General features: G+C 55.7%; 1 protein-coding gene across 6 annotated transcripts in view; it reads right to left on the bottom strand.

Annotated features, from left to right (window-relative positions):
- TBCD (tubulin folding cofactor D) overlaps positions 1-18670 on the bottom strand; it is a 147470-nt gene that overhangs the window by 57555 nt on the left and 71245 nt on the right. For all 6 annotated transcript variants that reach the window (XR_012130989.1, XR_012130988.1, XM_073236175.1 and 3 more), the window contains exon 14: positions 5593-5749. Coding sequence is in view for 4 of the 6 variants with exons in the window: in XM_073236175.1 (XP_073092276.1) it covers positions 5593-5749 (157 nt within the window). In the remaining 2 variants the exon portion in view is untranslated. The remainder of the gene's footprint in view (positions 1-5592; positions 5750-18670) is intronic.

Here is an 18670-nt window from a genome sequence, read left to right as displayed (position 1 = left end):
CCTCGAGGTTTCCATCGCAACAGAGCCAAAACAAGGCAAAGGACAGGCTGCGGCCTCGCGCCCCACTCTTGTGTGGGTGCCGCTCCCCTGTCCCACCTCCCGAAGGCGGCAGCTGGCATCCACAGGGAGAGGCTCTCTGTCCACGTCCCTCTCCCACCGGAGAGCCCACGCTCACCTGGGGCACGTCCTCTGGAGCCCCAGCACCTCTAGCAGAGGCCTCTGGCCTCAGAGGCTGCACAGCACAGGACAGAGCCCTCAGGGCCCTCTGCTTCTGAGTGACAGCAGGAGCTGCAGGCGGTCCACATCTGCTGCGAGACTCCCACGCCCTTGACCTGGGGCACCTCTGTCATGGGAAGCAGCCCCTTGGAGAGGTAGCTGTCCCAAGCCAGGATCTGGGGGATGGTGCAGCTGCAGCCTGAGGCCCGGCCTGGCAGCAATCAGGGCAGCTTGTGCTCACAAATGGCTTAAAACACATTTCACCCAGTTTACCTAACTTCACAGATGTAGGACAAATACAAACAGTGCCTCTGAAAAACACCGCTTTTAACCAAGTACAGACTCCAGTTAATTCAACAAACTGTGTAATGCACCCATGAATAGAACAGGTTTTCAATATTGTTTTCATTTGGACTAAATTTTTAAAACTACTCTAATGTCACTTTCAGAACAAAACTGGCTTGTCTAGAAATACTAATATGTTTCAAATAACAACAGGCTATAATAACACTGGTTCAGTGTGACCGGAGTCCTGGGCTGGACAAGGCTGCGTGCTGTCACCCACTCCCCTTCAGGCTCAGACGCCATGCGGACGCAAGGCACACCCACACGTCTCAGGCCGCCCCCCCTTTCTCTCACTGCAGGAGCTTGTGGGGAACCTCACCAGGACTTCCCAGCACAGAGGAAAGGTTGTGTCAAACATGGAGGGACTTTCTTGTCCATGATGTGCGGGGAGCCCGCGTGTCCCAGCCTGCCCCTAGCTCCAGGCGCCTGGTACTCAGCAAGCACTGCAAAGGGCAGATCTCACCCCAAACTCAATTACTGTTCATTTGTATTTCACAGCAATAAAAAGCAAAGTATACTGTTTGCATAGTGTTCTTGTCATTCTGAAGTAAAAAAATATATAAATTATCTAATAATTTATTACCCATCCACATAGTATGAAAGTTGCAAATCACATTGTTTTTTGATAAAATGTGAGACTGCGCATGGCTGAAACTTCCTTCCCTAAAAAATGAGAATCAAAGCTCACACCAGCTGACACAGCAGTAAAACCCAGGAGACGCCGTAAGTGCCTGTAAGTCAAAAGAGCCACAAGGAGGCTGAGTGGAGCTTATCAGGTGGGCAGATGAGGACAGTGTGGCCAGTAACTGCCACTGAACTTTTCTGGAAAAACAAAAGGGCTGTCTTCCCTCTGGAAGCCTGCCCTTAAGGAGGCTGAGTGAGAGCGGGACGTAGCTTTGAGCAATGCTTGCCATGTCCTGGTTTTTCAGGACAGTCTTGCCCTCGAGGAAGAGATCTGGGAGCCAGGCCCTGCGCGGAACGCTGCTCCCTGGGCCTGCTCTGCCAGGGTGGCTGGCACAGCCCGCACGGGAGGGGCCCTGCAGTGCTGATGTCAACAGGAGCTCGGCTTACAAAAGAGTTTCAGGTGAGGAAATCGCTACAAGGTGACAGCCAACACACATGCTGGCAACAGCGCGGTTCCTTTTGCTTTTTCTTGCAAATTGGCTTTTGTTTACTGGCAAGAAGGCATTTTCTAGATTCTGCACCATTTTAACTCCCTGGGTTTCACTGTGCCTAGATTACACCTGGCTTTTCAGGGAGCCCCATTTACTTTCCCACAGAATAATCACTGCATCTCTTAGTCTGTGTATAATGCTGAGGAAATACAGGTTTTCAAAACCAACCGACGCTGATTCAAAACAAGATCACACTTACCTAAATCTCACTTTCAGGTATTTATACAACAGGACCGGCACACGGTGCCCGGCGTGGGGGAAGGCGAGACCCTCCGCGCTCCCCGGGAAGGAGCAGAGGCTGGATGCGGAGCGGCCTGCGGAGGGGCCGCCCGTCTGGCCCGCCGCTGCACGGGCGCCCTCACTCAGCCCCATTCTGCCTCTTCCTCACTGTCTGAGCAGTGCTTTTTAGTAGGCGTTTCTACTCCATTTATAGAATTACATTCTGGCTGCAACTTTCTACATTTGCAGGACCCAATGAAGACCCTGTGAAAGTATAAAGATACCAAAACTCTATCATGTGCCAGGATAAATGGGCTTAAAAGCTGACAATTAAAATGTGGTCACTTATTACAAACCCAGGGAGGCAGGTCTCGAAGGACACACCCCAACCGATACTTCTGGGCAGGGAGGCGCACCTGCAGCGTCTGCAGGCCCCTGGCCCATGACTCAACCCCACCGCCCTCTCCTCCCCCAGGAGGCCTGCTCCCCAGGAACCTGCCAAACTGGACTGAAGCCCTGCCGGGTGGCTCCAAAGGGCCCTGGCGGGTCTATCCTGGGATGGGCGTGGGGAAAGGGGACGCAAGGGGCCTTCGGGCAGAAACTCCCAGGAGAGATCAGCTGCACAGGAGGAGTCTCCGGGCCCCGCTGCCAACTGGTGGCATTAACAGTCACTTGAGCACGCCCAGAAGTCAAGGAGCTTCAGTCTCCACAGAGATCAAAGAGCCCCAGTGGAACCACACATAGAGCTCCTACAGCCGACATGGCCACTGTCACACACCTGTTCTCCATCCCTCGTGTTTAGTAAGTTTCTTAGAATAAGCTCCCAGCTCAGCAAGGTCAGAATGCTGAACACCCACCTCCATGACCCCACCCCCTTCCAGCAGAACCTGCAGGACCCCCACAGGACCCCGGGACCCTCTTGGCTAGTCGATCAGCAGTTCTTCCCTCCCACACAGGCAGTCACTGGTCTCTTCGATGTCCTGTCCTGCGAAGTGCCACACTGCAGGGAGCCAGTCTCATGGCCAGGACCTCTCCCTCCACAGGGCAGGCTTAGTGGCTCCAAACCTGTCTTTACTTGTCTGACACTAGAGTACAATGTGCCAGTGCCCATTCTGCCTCCGTGGATGCCCCACTCAACCCCATGCTCTGACACACACTCCACAGAAAGGAGCTCACCTCCAAACCCAGGTTGCTGTGCAGGCCTCTTGGCAGGCATGGGCCCAAAGGCCCATGGGGCACATGGCCTGCCCACACCTGGAATGCACAGAATCGAGCTGGGCACAGACTCTTGCCTGAGCAATGCTAAGGCTGAACTCAGTTGATCAGCAGTTCTCTTCTCTCCACGTTGCAACAGGCCATGTGACCCTTGACGCTCATGTCCACAGATGCCCCATGCAGAGAACTATGAGTGGCAGCCCCGCCCTCTGTGCCCACTCTGGACATGCAGGACACCTGCTCTCCAGGAGTTACGGCTCGCTCTGCTCCCATTTCCTTTGCAGCCTCAGCCCTTGGCCCTGCTCTCCACTTAGGCTGAGCCAAAGAGACCCCAGAGAGAGGGAGGCACAGATTCCTGCCAAGTCCACAGGTCTCAGGCAAACACTGAACTGAGAGGGCACGTCTGGATTACTCTCATTCTGAACAGGAGCGACTATTTAAGGAGCCAGATCCCCTGGGCACAGGGGCACTTTGCTGCATAGCGGGTTGTTGGGGCTGCTCAGAAGAAGCAGCACCCACTGAGGTGCAGAGCTGGGCCTGACTCAGCCCATCCGCTGCAAGGTACCAGGCCTGCATCCCCAGCTTCACCCCAAGGACACACCGTAGCACCGGACCATCCAGTCTTATAGTCCAGCTATGGCTAAAGCAAACAACACAGAAAATGCACATTTCTGCTTTCACTGTCTAGCTGGAAGTCTCTGGAAGCAACTTCCAAAAAGTCACGGAGCAAGACAAGCAAGCAACAAGAAGCGCCTCCCCTGAAGCTGTACTTGAAAACAAAGCTCATGTTAACAGAACCCTGGGGGAGCCCAGGCGAGTGGGGCACATGCAGACCCTGGTGGCCGGGCCCAGTGGCGTCGGCGAGGGAGGTGCAGAGCACAGGAGTGAGCCCCTGATGACCAGTCGCCTGGCCTCAGGCCGGCTGTCACCCACCACAGCACATCCCAGAGACCACAGAGACCACAAACCGCCTGTTCCCCCACCCCTCCCGGGGCTGGACAAGGCTACCAGGGCCAGACGTCTTCACGGCTTCCTCGAAAACACCTTATCTCCCTGAGCAGGGGCGAATGCTCAGGCTCCTCCAGAGGCTTCACTTGGATGTTAAGAGTCAAGATGGAGACATACAGGCCTGGCCCACACCGCCCAGGCAGGGAACAGGCTGTGGCCCGCTCCTAGCCCGAGAGACAGCTGGCAAGATGAGCACTGGCGAGAAGAGAACCCATGGCCACCCCCAAGACCCTAGGAGCCCACTCCGGAGGCGCTCCGGGCAGCTGGGTGGAGGGCCTGGCACACCTGGCCCCAGGAGGCGAGGACTTCCAGAATTTAAGGCCCACAGGGTCTCACACTCACATCTTGGGCAGAGGCTTCCACAGCCTGAGCAGGATCCTGAAACCTGCTTCCTCGCAGAGGTCAGGAAAGTGTTACACGCCATGACTAACACAGACCCAGCCACCGTGCCCAGTGGCCCTCCTGTACTTAATGAGCAAGAAATGGGGATGTGAGCTTCTTCCCCAAGTCCAAGGAACTTATGTCAGTTCAAAAATCCAGTAACAAATGGGAGTACAAAAATTAGCTGAAAAATTCACCATACCGGGGACACCATTTGTTTTGCACTTCTCACAAGCAAAAAACACCAGGTCCTAAAAGTGAGACAGATGCCCAGATGCTTTTGGTGGGGGCTCAGCTGGGCCACACATCGAAAGCCTGAGGAGCCAGGCCTGCTGCAGTCTGCACGGGGTGCTGGTCTCACTGCTGGCTCCAAGTTCTCTCACCAGGAAACTGGAGAAAATATGTTTTCTCCAACTTCACAAAGGTGTTCTGCAGTGTTGACTTTCTCTTCAGACACTTGACAGTAAAGCTTGCTGGTCACAGTGATGAATATTCAAGAGCTAGCCCATGAAAACAACTAAATTAATCTGGACAAAACCCAGCTCCTGACAATGGCAGCCACCACCCAGGCCGCTTTCCAGGGTTCCGGGGCATTCCCAGGGACTTCCAAGGCGGAAGCCACAGTAGCCGATTGCCAGAATCCTCTCTCGGGAGAACACACAGATGCTCGGAAGCACAGCTCACCTGAGGGATGCATGGGGTCCCCACCTGTGTCGCCCACCGTCTAGGCCACCGACCACCTTTATCTAAGGATCTACTAACTGTCCTCCAGCCAAGGGCTCTAGAACATTCCTAACACTCTGGTTTGAGCTGCTTGCCCATAAAAAAGGAACTGTACTCCTGAGCTACTGCTTCTTTAAACATTATCCTTTAAAATTACACTGTCTGCTCACTAATGCCTATTTGCTGCACACCATTCACAGGAAAGGCCCCGTGCTGACTGCTCCGTGCACACTGGGGGGGGAGGGGAGGGCGGCATCCCAGGGGCGTCGAGAAATGGATCCCATCCCACCATGATTCTGGCAGGCATTACCTCGAAATAGCGGCCACGAAGGGCTTCAGCTCTTGCGGCTCGTAGGCACGCGCAAAGGCCCAGCACACGTAGCACGCAGCATCCCTGACGTTGGTGCCAACGCTGCAGGCGCCACGCTTCTCCTCGTAGGTCAGCGCCTTCAGGATCACCGCAACCACTGGGCACAGGAGACAGAGAGGTGAGGATGGGCCCCGCGGCAGCATGTGCACTTAAAGCAGCAGCGACTGGAGTTGTGGGAGAGCCCGCCTATATCTCAGCACCAGGCAGGCAGAGCCGCTGCTCGGACAGGACCTGGTCAGGAGGAGGCACCAGCTCACAGCAGTGAAATGCTCTCTACAAGCTCCCCCAAACCCTGTAAGGAAGTGAAGTTTCCGGAAATGCTGGTTACCGAAGGGACACTGCCACACGAGAGGCGAGTCAAAGAAACCAGACCCTGCCAGGCTGCAAGGGGTCAGGGAGGGAGGAGGGAAGTGTCTGGGCTCCGGGAGCCCAGGCCCTGTTCCGTGGTCAAGGGGGCCCTAAAAGACAGAGGGGCTTCTCAGTGCAGCCTGCTCGCAGCAGGGTGCCCCCGCTCTCCCCCGCTCTGCCTAGGGGTGCCTGCAGCCCTGGGGGCTCAGAACGGAGAATCCAGTGACAAAAAGATGAAGCCACAGCCACTTCTGTGTTCATTTTCAGAATCATCTCAATGTGTGTAAACACCTAGAATATATGGAATAGTTACGGTAATTTGCAGTTCTGGTTCCATCTGAAAATGAGCAATTTAACTTTGCACATGTGATTTCTGCTATACAGATATGACAGAATTTTAAGATACGTGGTAAGAGAATGTTTAAAAGCATTAAAACTGTACATGTTTATCTGTTAAATGTATTAGATTCATGTATTCCAAGTACTTGGGAAACATTAGAGACATGTATGTAAATTACTTTAAAATAAAATGCATTACATTCATGCACAGGTTTAAAAAGTACAAGGTAACTTAATTTTATAAATAAACCAAACAACGTTTAAAAAGCCTCTAAGAATGACTATAATAGGAAAAAAAAACAGAATAGAAAAAAGTTTAAGAGAAAGTTTAATTTGTAATTCAAAGATGGAACTGTAACCTTTCTAAGTCACACTGAATGGAATTCTCTGAGAGCCCACGTGGAGAGCCCGGTTAACTGAGACTGCACAGGCAGTGGAAGCCCCAGGCGCTCTCAACAGCCCACACTGTGCTGAGGCAAGTGCGAAGAGAAAACCCACGACTGTCCGTCCTCAGAAGAGCAAGGGGTCGGAAGCCCCCGCTGCAGGCGCCAGGGCATCCAGGGGCCAACAGGAGGGTGAGGTTGCAGCCACACAGCCTCAGGACCAGCAGAGAGGCTGCGGGGAGGCTCCCAGGCTGGAAACAACACAGCAGCTTCCCTCCCGGGGCAGGTGCTCGCAGACAAGCCACACAGGAGAGCGTGATGGCCGCCCACACACGGCAATGACAGGTCAGCCACCGAACTGTGGTGGGAGCAAGGGAGCCACAAAGAGCCTAGGGGCCCCAAGGCGGACGACAGCCATGCATGGCTCCCACCCAGGACCCAGGGCCCCAGTCTCACACCCACCCCATCAACAATACACAGTCTGAGAAAAGACTCCAGTCAGGGACGCAAGAAAAACAGAGCAACGATTATGTGCACATGCAGCCAATGTCACCTTCCAGGACAGGCACCTAGAAACAGTCGTCAGCAAAAAATTTAAAACCATTGTAGGACTACAACCATTATACATACATTTCCTCTCTCTTTTTGCATCTAAGGATTTCCGATTCTATATAAACAACAACAGAAATGGATTTGGTTCTCTACAGCCTATTTTATACGCACACAGTGATTACTTTTAATAAGATTATGAAACATAAAGTAAGTAAGTGATGAAGCTCCAGGCTTCATGTTCAAGTGGTCATAACTGAAAACCCCACATGAGACCAGGCGCCTTCATCTGCTGTGGCTGTGGAGATGCCTGGCCAGGAGAGAGGGACTTGGCATGCACAGCTCCTCCAGGGGCAGCAGCCACATGGCGGCACCTGCGCTCAGAGGCCTGGCAGAGACCTGGGGTACCCGCAACCCTCTTCTGCGCAGGCTGAGGGCCCCAAATTGGAGCCCACCTCTTGCCAAGCTATCACTCCCTCAACCCCACGGAAGCAGGACACCCATCTTGGGGTGTGCCAGAAGCCCCTCAAATTCCACGACACCTGAAATGGAGCCTGTCTCCCACATGTCCCACCTCAGGCAGCCGCCCCTCCTCATTCCCCCAGTCCCACCAAGACCTGCTCTGCCCACGGCAGCCACGGACCCCTCAGGACCCTCACTTCACCTCAACTCTGCTGTAGGAGGCCACTGATCTGCCCAGGACTCACTGCAGAGCAGGGCAGCTGAAGGAGCCCCAAGTCCACATCAAAAGCCCATCCGGTACCCCATGGAATCTCACAACTGGAGTCACAAAGCACCCATGTCCTCCAACAGCACCGTACCCTGGTGCCAGTAAGCCACGAAAGCTGGCATGGGTCAGGCACCCTGGAACTAAGTCAGCTGCGGGCACATGCCCCTCCTCGGACACATCTGCTCCTCAGAGCGCGGTACACAGCGGAGGCTGGTGGAGCACAGATCCAAGGCACACGGCCCAGTGTGACCACAGCCACGGCAGATGAAGGCGCCTGGTGTCATATGGGGTTTTCAATTATGACCACTCGAACGGGGTCAAACCTGCAGTGCATAAATGATTCTTCAGTTGTGTCACCCCAAAACTCCAGTGTGCAACTTCCTGTGTGGTTCGTGCATGTTCTGTGCTAACTAGAAGACTGGTCGGTGGCCTGACAGGCATCAGAGCTAATCGGGTGCAGCAGCCATGGGAGGAAGGCACCTCATAATAAGCACCAACACTGTTTTCCTGAGCCGACACTCCAGCAGGCCACCCAGATGCTTCTGGTAAGACGGTCAGCAATCCGTTAGCCTGGGGTGATCTGCAGGCTAGCTGCTGAGTCCCAGTTTATTGGTGCACACCCCAGCGCGCACTGAGGGGGCTCCTGCCGCTGCGCATGGGCGTGGTCCCCGGCCCGCTCAGCCCCGAGTCACACCCAGAGCCTGGCCCGGGCCAGGAGCCCGGGCGCCTGTCCCCAAGTCAAAGTAAGACGCCTTTCTGGAGCATCACGCTGCTGGCGGTTCGAGGGAAAGGACACAAACTGCTCGCGTGTGTCAGCTGACGGACACCTGCCTTGACCCTTGACACAGGCAGGCTTCCCACGCCTGACTGGCATTCATCGCTGGGAATGGGTGGCACCTTGCACACTTCAACCACAGGTCGGTCAGGTCTGCTTCTGTCTCCAGGAAAGAAGGCTGGTATGTGAGAGGCTGGCAGTCAGGCAGAACCCTACATGAGATATCAGACCAGTGGGGCACACAGGCTGCAGTTTCTGAGTGGCAAGGTGACCCAGCATACCCTTTCGTCCCCAGCCCCCACACGTGCCCGGCACAGTATCCTTGGTAGTTGCCCGGCCCTCGGATGATGTGACTGTGTGTGTCCCTGTATCCTCCTGCACAGCTAAGTCAGAGAAGTTGAGAGCCAAGCCAGCCTGGGCCTCAGGGCCTCACAGCCAGCACCCTCCACCGCCCACGCGGCCAGACTGCTGACCTACCAGATGGGCTGCCACCCAGCCCATCCCGGCACAGAGAGCCTCCCAGTCTCGTCCTGTCAGGCTCTGTAGCAGCAGCCTCTGGGACCCCACATCTGCAGCGAACATCAGGGCTGACAAGCCACAGGCCGCCGGGCAGGGCAACAGCAGGACCCACACCAGCTGAACCAGGCTTGATTTGCAAAAAGTAGAACAGCTCAGAAGAGAAAGTGAGATGACAGCTTCTTAAACAAGAAAACTGGGAGATGGGCCTGTGGGCTACGGCTCCTCCCTGGGGGTGGGAGAGCACCAGCCCTTCTGTGTGAGGGACCCCTCGGCTCCCAGCTCTGATATCCAGGGACCCGCAAGATCCAGGCGGGGCGGACCAGCCTCGGGGGCCGCGCAGGGCGCATGAGCCACCACAAAGCTTCAGGGGAAGGAGGCGGACATGGGGGTAGATAGTCTTTGCCCTGTATCTTTTTAACAAGTCACTACCAGAAAAAACTAACAACTCTTTCCAGATTCAACAGGTTTAAAGGAAACTCCTGAATAGCTTTGAACTAAACCTTTCTCATGGCTCCAATTACATGTTGCATGTGCATGTCAGATACATAAGGTTCCCCAGAGGGCTTCCTTTTGGCAACCCTGAGTCCAGCCACATCCTTTAAATAGACAGCAAGTCATCGAACACCAGCCACCTAAGGACAGTACAGCCTCCAGGAGAGAAAGGGCCTAACGCTCCATGTCCCCACGCAGAGCTTCCAGGGATGCACCAGGGACAGGAGGAGCCAGGGTCTCTGTGCAGTAGAGATAATCCATCCTTAACATATCATCACACAGCGAGCACAGAAGCTACAGCTTCTGAGAAACAAAAGAACTACACTAACTTAAAAACAAACCCCTCGCAAGAGTCCTCCATGTACAGCGGGCCACAGGTGCCCCCACATTCAGACCCACCAGCCCACCGGCCCCACGTCTGAGCCCAGGACAGTGCGGTTCCCAGGGAACACGCTGGCCATGCCCACATTCACTGCAGCCTACAGCACAAACAGCCACTATGCTTACACAAAAATGCAGCCCAATTTGCTCAGAAAAGAAGCCAGTGTTAAACGAGCAGGGGGCTAGAGTTGCTGACGGACAGAACGCCTGGTTTTCACCACAGGACATTTCCAAACGACGGGTCTCAAAGGCCCTCCACTGGCCCGCAGGCAGCCTTGCTGCCACAGTGCACGAAACACAGACTCACGCGCAGCCTTCCCAGCAGTGGGGGCGGGGATGCTGGCCAAGGCTCGAGCACAGTGCGCAGTGGAGCCACCCTGTGCTCTTGGGGGTGGGCGGCTGGCTCAGCACTCACCCCTGCCAGTGGGAGCACGCGCAAAGCCCCCTCCCTTTCCACAGGAAAGGCACGTGGCCATGTGTGTGCAGGAAGCCCTCCCACACATCATCTTGTGAAAAGAACCCACCCACCACTGGCTACGGTGGCAGGAGGCTGGGACCAGACAGCTCCTGACCAGTGCTCTGAACATCAGAAATTCCCACCACGCATGAAGCACACAGCCCAGGTCCGTGGGCACTGCCACTGCCACAATGCACATAATCTCCGCACAAAGGAAACACGATCCCCGGTGGGGCAGGAGCCCACGGAGTCCCACCTGGAAGCAGCCCCCAAAACACCTCACAATCCCCAGGGAAGACCGAGGCAGACGAGGAGGCACCACTGCACACCTGACCAGGCTGGACCCCTCGGTGTCGAGGGCCATTCCTGCCATAGCTGCTGCCCCTTTCCCCACCCTGCAGGGCCTGTGAAGCCTGAATCCACAGGCAGGGCTGGGCTTGCCCTCCGGTTGGTTCAACAGCTTCCCCTGGGAACTATCACAGGAAGACAGGTCAGTGCAATAACACAAAACCTCTTACCGGTCAACAGCTAGAGACGGGGGTAAGTTCACAGATGGGCAACGATGTGGTGCAATTACAGGTAAAGAGCTGACAGCCATCAAAGGTGAACAGCCCCACACAGAGAGGAGGAATGCATGACGAGGAAGTCCAAAGCCACCGCTGCTGGCAGGGTGCAGGAGCCGCAGCTACTGAGGGCCGCACGGCAGAGCCTGAGGGCTGACAGCGGTCCCCGCACACGTGAGCTGGTGCCCGGCTCTGTCCACGGGACAGAGCCTGCGCCTGCGGGACACAGTGTCGCTCGGCACAGGGCCGCCCCACAGAGGGCTCCAGGGCGGGGAAAGGGCAGCCTCTGCGCATGTGCCTCGGCCTGCGGGGTTGTCCCCAAGCTGTTGGGAGCCCACACAGCTGTGACCAGAAATAACCCCTGCTCATGGGGTGGGGTTCAAGTGCGGCAGTCACAACACAGTCTGTGATGTGAGGGCAGGCGGTCCCACTGACGCGCCGTGCATGTGGACAGGGGACGGGCGCCAGGCGCCTCCTACTAACACCAGGCCAGAGGGCAGTGAGGCGCCCCTGGTCCGAGGCACGGGTCTGCACCCACGTTTGCTGCATCCACAGGCCAACATCAGCACTGTTGGATTTCGGGTTACTTCCAGCTTCTCTCTGTCACTATCCCAAATGTCCCATCATGAATGCGTCACTAATAAGCCAATCCTACTTTTTAAAGCACGCTTTTAGAAATTCCCACCATTCAGGCCCGTGTGGCCACCAGGAAGGACCCAAGGCTGCCTGGCCCTGCCCCCGGCCCTCACTCAGTACCTGTCTGCACCTTCTTTAAAGGTCTGATGTCTCTGGTCAATATGTGGAGACCTGTCACTATGTCAGAGTCCAATTACCAGGTGTCAAGGGGGACTGGAGGCCGCCATGACCCCGCACGGCTGCACATGGCCTCCTGCCCCCTAGTGCACACAGCCTCGGCTGGAAGAGGTAAACTGCGGGGGTGCCATTGAGCGGCTCCCAACCCTGCTCTTTCCCAGCGAACAAGAGGGCTGAAAATAACAGGCAGGTCTTCCCCACCCCACCAGGGGAACTGCGACCTTAACCAATGGTTTGGGTAAACTTGGGTTTTTCCAATCATTTAACATTTAAGACCTTAAATACTTCTAGCTTCCTTTTACAGATGATAAAGGCTCAGAATCCCTCACCCATAACTAAAAAATCTAAAATCTTTGAGAAAAGGATTCTATAATCTTCTTTGGCAGCAAAACCCGAGCTTAGCTGACAGCTTAAGTCTATCATCGCCCGTCACAATGTGAGCACGGTCACATGTTCTGCAGCAGGCATGTGGTGCAGCCCAGGCACCACAGGGACATTGCAGAAGGTATGGAACACAACGACCTTATCCAGCCCTGTAGGTTTCAAACTGAGAACTAGGGGCTCTACCAGGAAGCATTTCTCACAAAGCAGATGGAGGATCCGAGGGTTTCAGTTTCTAAATGCTGAGGACATGTGGGATGGCACGGAACTCCAGAGCAGAAGGCCCTGATACCCACAGTCCCCACTGCCACTTCCAGAGGAAGGGTGGGAAGCCCAGCACGCCCTTTATCGGCTTCATACCTGCTGACAAGATAGAGGGAATCCTGAGATCGGGAACATTCCTACATTACTTCAGGCCTAGAATATAAGCAGTTGAGGCCCACATGTTCAAAGGGCTATGGACAGAAAGGTAGGAGTGTAGGGTGTGAGGAGCAAAAGGCAGCCACTGTGCTGCTGGCCGCAGGCACCTCGCCCACCTCCTGAGGCGCTGAACGCAGTCTCTCCAGGTGGCTTCCATCACCACAGCTGGGGAAGGGTGCCAGCTTACACTCTGGCCAGCCCACAGGGCCTGGCAGCCCAAACTCCCTCCGATCCAGGGTCTATGCCCACCTCACACACCGTGCCTCACCCCCTTGAATGTCGCCTGTGCTCATCACCGAGGGGACCTGCATGCCATGAAGACCGGTGGCTCTGCTGGCAACACGGCGAGGCCAACCTGGAGTAAGGAAATTGTTTCTGCAGGACTGGCTCCTTGGCAGAGGCCCAGTCAGATGAAATACGGTTCCCAAGCACCACGAGGACGGCAGCACGATGCCTCAGAGGGGACTGCAGGCCAGGGAGGAACCGCATGCTCCCTCCCACCTACACCGCTGCCTCACCACCAGCTAATGGATAGGCAGACGGCCTCTCTTCTGTGTCAGTGCTGTGGACAGCCCGGCAGAGCCCCCCAGAAGCGATCTGCCTGGGCCGGCCGGCTGGCTCCAGAGTGGAGGGCCCATCGTGGCCTGCGCAGCTCTGCTCAGGGCGCCCACGGCCAGGCCTCCACCAGGAACAGCCAAAGGGGCCGTCTGCCATGCCACGAAAGATGCAGAAGCAGGCCGCCTGCCTCCCACTGCTCCAGGGTGCCCAGTGTTACCCGGAAAGAGCGTGAAGTGCACCGCCGTGACAGGTGGGCCCAAAGAACAGAGGCTGGCTAGGCAGCACGACCGCCCACGCCACTGGGCGTGGTGTCAGGTCTGACATGGACATTTCGGGTCCTGTGGACGAACTTCATCTCCTCGCGAAACCACATCAGACACCCCGGAGGGAGCCAGCAGCACTGAGGAGCCCAACACCTCCCTTCCTTGCCCATTGCGGAGAAGCCGCCCAGATGACCTGGGGACAGAGTGGCGCCCGCCGTCCCAAGCACTCATAAGGCGGCCCTGAGAACAGCCCTGCGGGGCTGCAGTGATGGCACCCCGAGTCTGAGCTGACACGTGCGTGGTGCCACTGACCCGAGTCCCCGCGGCCGGCAGGCATTCTGGAAGGCTGAGGACCACCTGTCCCCAAGAGCCAGGAAAGGTGCAGAGGGGATGGCTTGGGGAACCTGGGGCCCCATCCCCTCCTTCCAAGGTCCTCATCAGTCCTGCTCTCAGAACAGTATCTGAAACCCCATCAACGGCCACGTGTCACTGCTTGGTGGGCGTCGGCTTGCGAGCCGCGGAGCAGCCCCGAGCGTGCAGCGCGCGGGCACCTCCCGTCCCGCTCCCACAGCGACGCGCTGTCCGGCATGCCTCCCTGCGCACAGCAGGCAGAGGACTCTTCCCAGGCAGTGGGCGCTTCTCCCCGATGCTTTCCCCAGGAGCACATCCTTTGCCATTCTTCAAACCGCTTACGCATCCCCTTGACATTTCCCCAGTGTTCCCACCAGCTTCATCCTCCTGCTCAACCTTCCATAACCAAAGGGTAACAGGGACACCCCTCAGCCCCCCAAAAGGACACAGAACACCTCAATAGTTCAGCCTGTCCGGACTCCATGTGCAAGCATCTCGCCTGAAGCTCCCTGCCCATCTGTCGCCCAGCTCAAGGCAGGTGTGACCAAGTGTTCAGTGTGGAATAAGGTCAGGGTCTGGATGCTCCGTGTGTGACACATGACAGGCCAGTGTGGTCACGTCCAGTTCTGTCCACAGTCCCAGGCTGTTGGGAAGTCATGTAAAGAAGTTAAGACCCAATCCTCCTATCTTCAAGAGGCCACACTAAGGAGCCCGCAAGGGGAGCCACACTACGCAGCGTCAATGCCCTGCAGCCCCCAATCTGGCCACACGGAGGCGCACAGGGGGCCCTCCGCCCAGAGAGGACAAGGTGCCAACACTCTGCCACGATCAGGGCTCCTACCCGGGCATGACAGAGTACACGGGACAGTCTCTCTGCCAAGGCAGGAGCAGAGTGCTTTTAAATGGTACGTGGCAGTCCAACCAGGTCTCGGCGGGCAAGCAGTTCCAAAGCTGAGAAGAGCTGGCTGAACATCACTCCACCGCACTAACGTGAAACACAGCTTCCTCAGAAATATCCTCAAATAGGAAATACAGCCTGCTGACTGTGTAGCCCCTTCTAATTCCTTCAATGCCAAAAGCCCATACTTCCAGGCATTTTTTCTGAGATCAGAACACATCCCTCCTTGAAAGTGCCTCTCGGGGCTCGCACACAGTGCAGAGGAGGAGGGGCAGCAGCACCGGAGGGAGTGGGAGTGGGCAGCCTGGGCAGCTCAGCCCTGTGCGCACCAAGGGCCAGCCCGCTCGCCGGGCACCCACGGGGCCTGTGGCACATGCTCCCACCAGGTCAGGGCTGTGTGGGGGGCAGCTGTCACTTATCAGCAGTGGGTGACAAGCAGCTCCAGGGCGCCCGGAGCAATGCTACCAAGCAGCCACTCTCCCTGCACAGCCACGGCTCATTAAATCCAGAAGGGGCACCAATGGCACCCAGGGGAGCAAACAAACACATGAAACCCGCAGGCCCCGGGTCCCAGTCCACTGACACTGCGGCACTGGCAGGGCCCAGACCCAGCAACTCCAGGCCTGCAGGTTCACAGCTTGGAAAAGGGGACATGCTCCCCAAACACCCAGAACGCATGAACCGGAGACAAGGCCACCCAGGCTGAAATGCAGCTCCCGTGGGAAGTGACGACCTCAGGAAGCAGGTGTCCACAGGCCCCACCCACAGCTGACTCGTGTCCTAGCACTCTCCCAGTCCCGTCAGCACCAGTAGCTTCTCCTGGCTCTGGGCTCTCACTGAGGGCTGGCTCCCCAGAGAAGCCAGAGACCTGGGCACACACTGCGTGAACTATTTCTTTCCAAGCCATCTAAGTAATCATCCTTCACCCATCATTAAACACTCTCAGGATCTCTCAGCGACCTCCTTTTCAGGAGAGATGACACAGGCTCTCTCTCCACCATCCCAACTTCTTAGACCGTGTGGAAACCAGCGCCCATCCGTCCCGCCCTCTGCCAAAGGCCAGGGCTCAGCACTCTCCACCCCACTCTGCTCAGCACCGAGCCGCAGGCATGTGGGACGCCCACAGCTGATGACAGAGTGGCCCAAGTACAACTTGAAAGAAGCAAAAACAAGCGTTCAAGAGAATTAGAGGCTTCACCAGGAAGTCAGGGACCAGTTCTGCCACTGACTAATGGCCTTGGAGTCCAGGCCACAGGCCAGACCTCCCAGCCCCAGGGTGTCCTGTCCGGCCAAGAGTGTCAGAACAGGTGCCTGGAAGACCATCCCATTTGAGACCCCGCCTCACTGGGCTGCACGAAGCCCAGCAGAGGACAGGCTGCCTGAGGCCGAATGGCTGGCAGAAGGGAGGACAAATGTGGGGGCCACCAGTTTTGGTCAACAACAGGACTGCCATTGTCTTGACCAACTTACCCCACGAGTCCTCTTTCCCAATCTCACCGCCCACGTACCACTCTCTGGTCGGTCCCCACCATGCACAGCTAGGACGGCAGTTTGGGCAGCAGCCTTCCAATTACAAACTCGGATCCTCTCGCAGCCACACAGCCTGGCAGTCGAGCCCTGGCCACTGCCCAACCTGCCCCCAGAGGCTCCCCTCAAGGCCTCCCTGTCCAGCACCCTCTGGCAGATAAAACCAGAGGCACGGGGACACAGCATTGGGCATGGCTCTGCCTGCTGGGGTCCCACTGGCAGCAGGCAGAGCTTGGTCACCTCCTCCATCCAGAAAATGGCAATTGCCCACCTTCACCAACACCTGCTCACCACGACACACACCCCCGGGCCAGAGAGGCGAATGCCCCACACTCCACGTCCACAGCCCAGTCACAGAACCAGCCCCCAAGCACTTCCCTGCTGCCCCCCGCATCCTCGTCAAATCCCATCACTGCACCCAGACCACAGAGCGACTCCCTGACCCAGAAACTACCCCGCCGCAGGATAAGATCCAAAAGTCACTGCATTTTCTCATGCAGTGTGACCACTGGGGTCACCTTTCAGGACACTAATGCAAGAACGCCCTGAAAAGCCAACGAGCCCATGCTGGGGGCAGCGGTGGCACATCTACAACCTCCCAGCACCTTTGGGCCATCTGCCTGCCGCCCACACACCCACTAAAGGCAGAGCCCCAGCTGTGGGCCTGGAGTGACCTCTGGCCACCACAGCCTTCACAGGACAGGAGCAGGGCTTCCTGGAAGACCACCAGAACCTGAGGCAGGGAGGCCCACAACACGGGGCAGGCCAGCTGGCCACAAGGAAGCTCCTACGGAGGCACCACGGTCTTCATGGCTTGCACATTGGGCTGAGCCAAAACCACACCCCACACCCACGTGCTCACCCACCAACCAGACGGCCCTCAGGGCAGTGTCACAGGAGAAACGCTAATGCACTGCACTTGCAAACCTGAAATCCAGGTAACTGGGGCTGCCCTGCTGGCTCACCTGTGTAACCCAACAACCAAATTAGTCAGTCTGCACTGCACACCCTCAGCAGGCCTGCAGCAAGCTGAACAGACAAGAGAATTAGGAAGGCATGGAAATCAATTCAGTAGATAAGGGTTTTTTCCAAGGTAGCAAGATTTCACTTTGAAAGATTCACAGAAAGATTTTCCATTAAAATATAACAAAAGTTACTAAAGTGCCTAAAATAAACCACATGAGTAGATGTTACTCTCTGAGCTCCCTAGGTCCAAGTATCACATACACTCTATCCCTTTGTGTTCATAAATGTCACAATCTTAGTTTTACCCCAAATCACGAATCTCAACTCTTAAAAAAGCATAAGTAAAACCATGACACAGAGTTTTACCATCTACATGGCCCCTACACACAAATTCTAACCACATACCACTTTGGCATGCTTTTAACACTTTCCTTCACTAGACTATAAATTCTTTCATAAAGAATCCCAATTCTAATTAAAGAAGTATCAAATATTTAAAACCAAAACTAAAGATACCCTTTAAAAATCCATACATATGCACGTGTATGTGTACATGTGCACACACACGTTCACCCCAAATCATGCACATAAAGTAAAAGAGAACCGGAAAGAGAAAATTTAAACAATGGTGAAATTACATTAAAAGCAACACAAATATAAGTCGATTATCAAGAGAATAAGAAGGCAGCCCACAGAGTGGGAGAAAGTATCAGGGAATCGCCTCTCATATGGGCTAGAACCCAGAACACCAAGAACCCTTATAACTCAACAGCAAGACGGCAAACAAGCCAATTTAAAAAGAGCAAAGGACTGGAACAGACATTCGCCAAAAGAAGATACCCAGACAGCTAACATGCACCTGAGAAGATGCTCAACATCAGCATTAGGGAAATGTAAATCGAAGCCACAGTGAGATACCCACTGGTTTGGTCGCGATTTTCAAATGGAAAATAACAGATGTCAGTGAGAGCCTGTGCGCAGCTGGTGGGAGGGCAGATGGTGCAACCGCCGTGGGAATGGCACGGAGGATCCACGACAGGCAACAGGATCCAGCAGTTCAGTCCAGGACAGACACCCAGAAGAGATGTAAGCAGGGGCTCAAAACACCCGCACAAACGTTCCCAGCGGCATGACTCACAGCAGCCAAAAGATGGAACAACCCAAGTGTCCATTAACTGATGAATGGGAAACAAAACCTGGTCCACGTGCACGATGGAATACTAGTCAGTCACAGGAAGGAGTGGAATTCTGATAGCGCTCCACCACAGAGGCACCTCAGAGACATTATGCTCGGTAAAAGAAGCC

This window comes from Manis javanica, chromosome 4 (genome assembly GCF_040802235.1).
Source record: "Manis javanica isolate MJ-LG chromosome 4, MJ_LKY, whole genome shotgun sequence".
Lineage (NCBI taxonomy): Eukaryota > Metazoa > Chordata > Mammalia > Pholidota > Manidae > Manis > Manis javanica.
The sequence above is the reverse complement of the archived record's forward strand: the minus strand, read 5'-3'. Positions and strand labels throughout refer to the sequence as shown.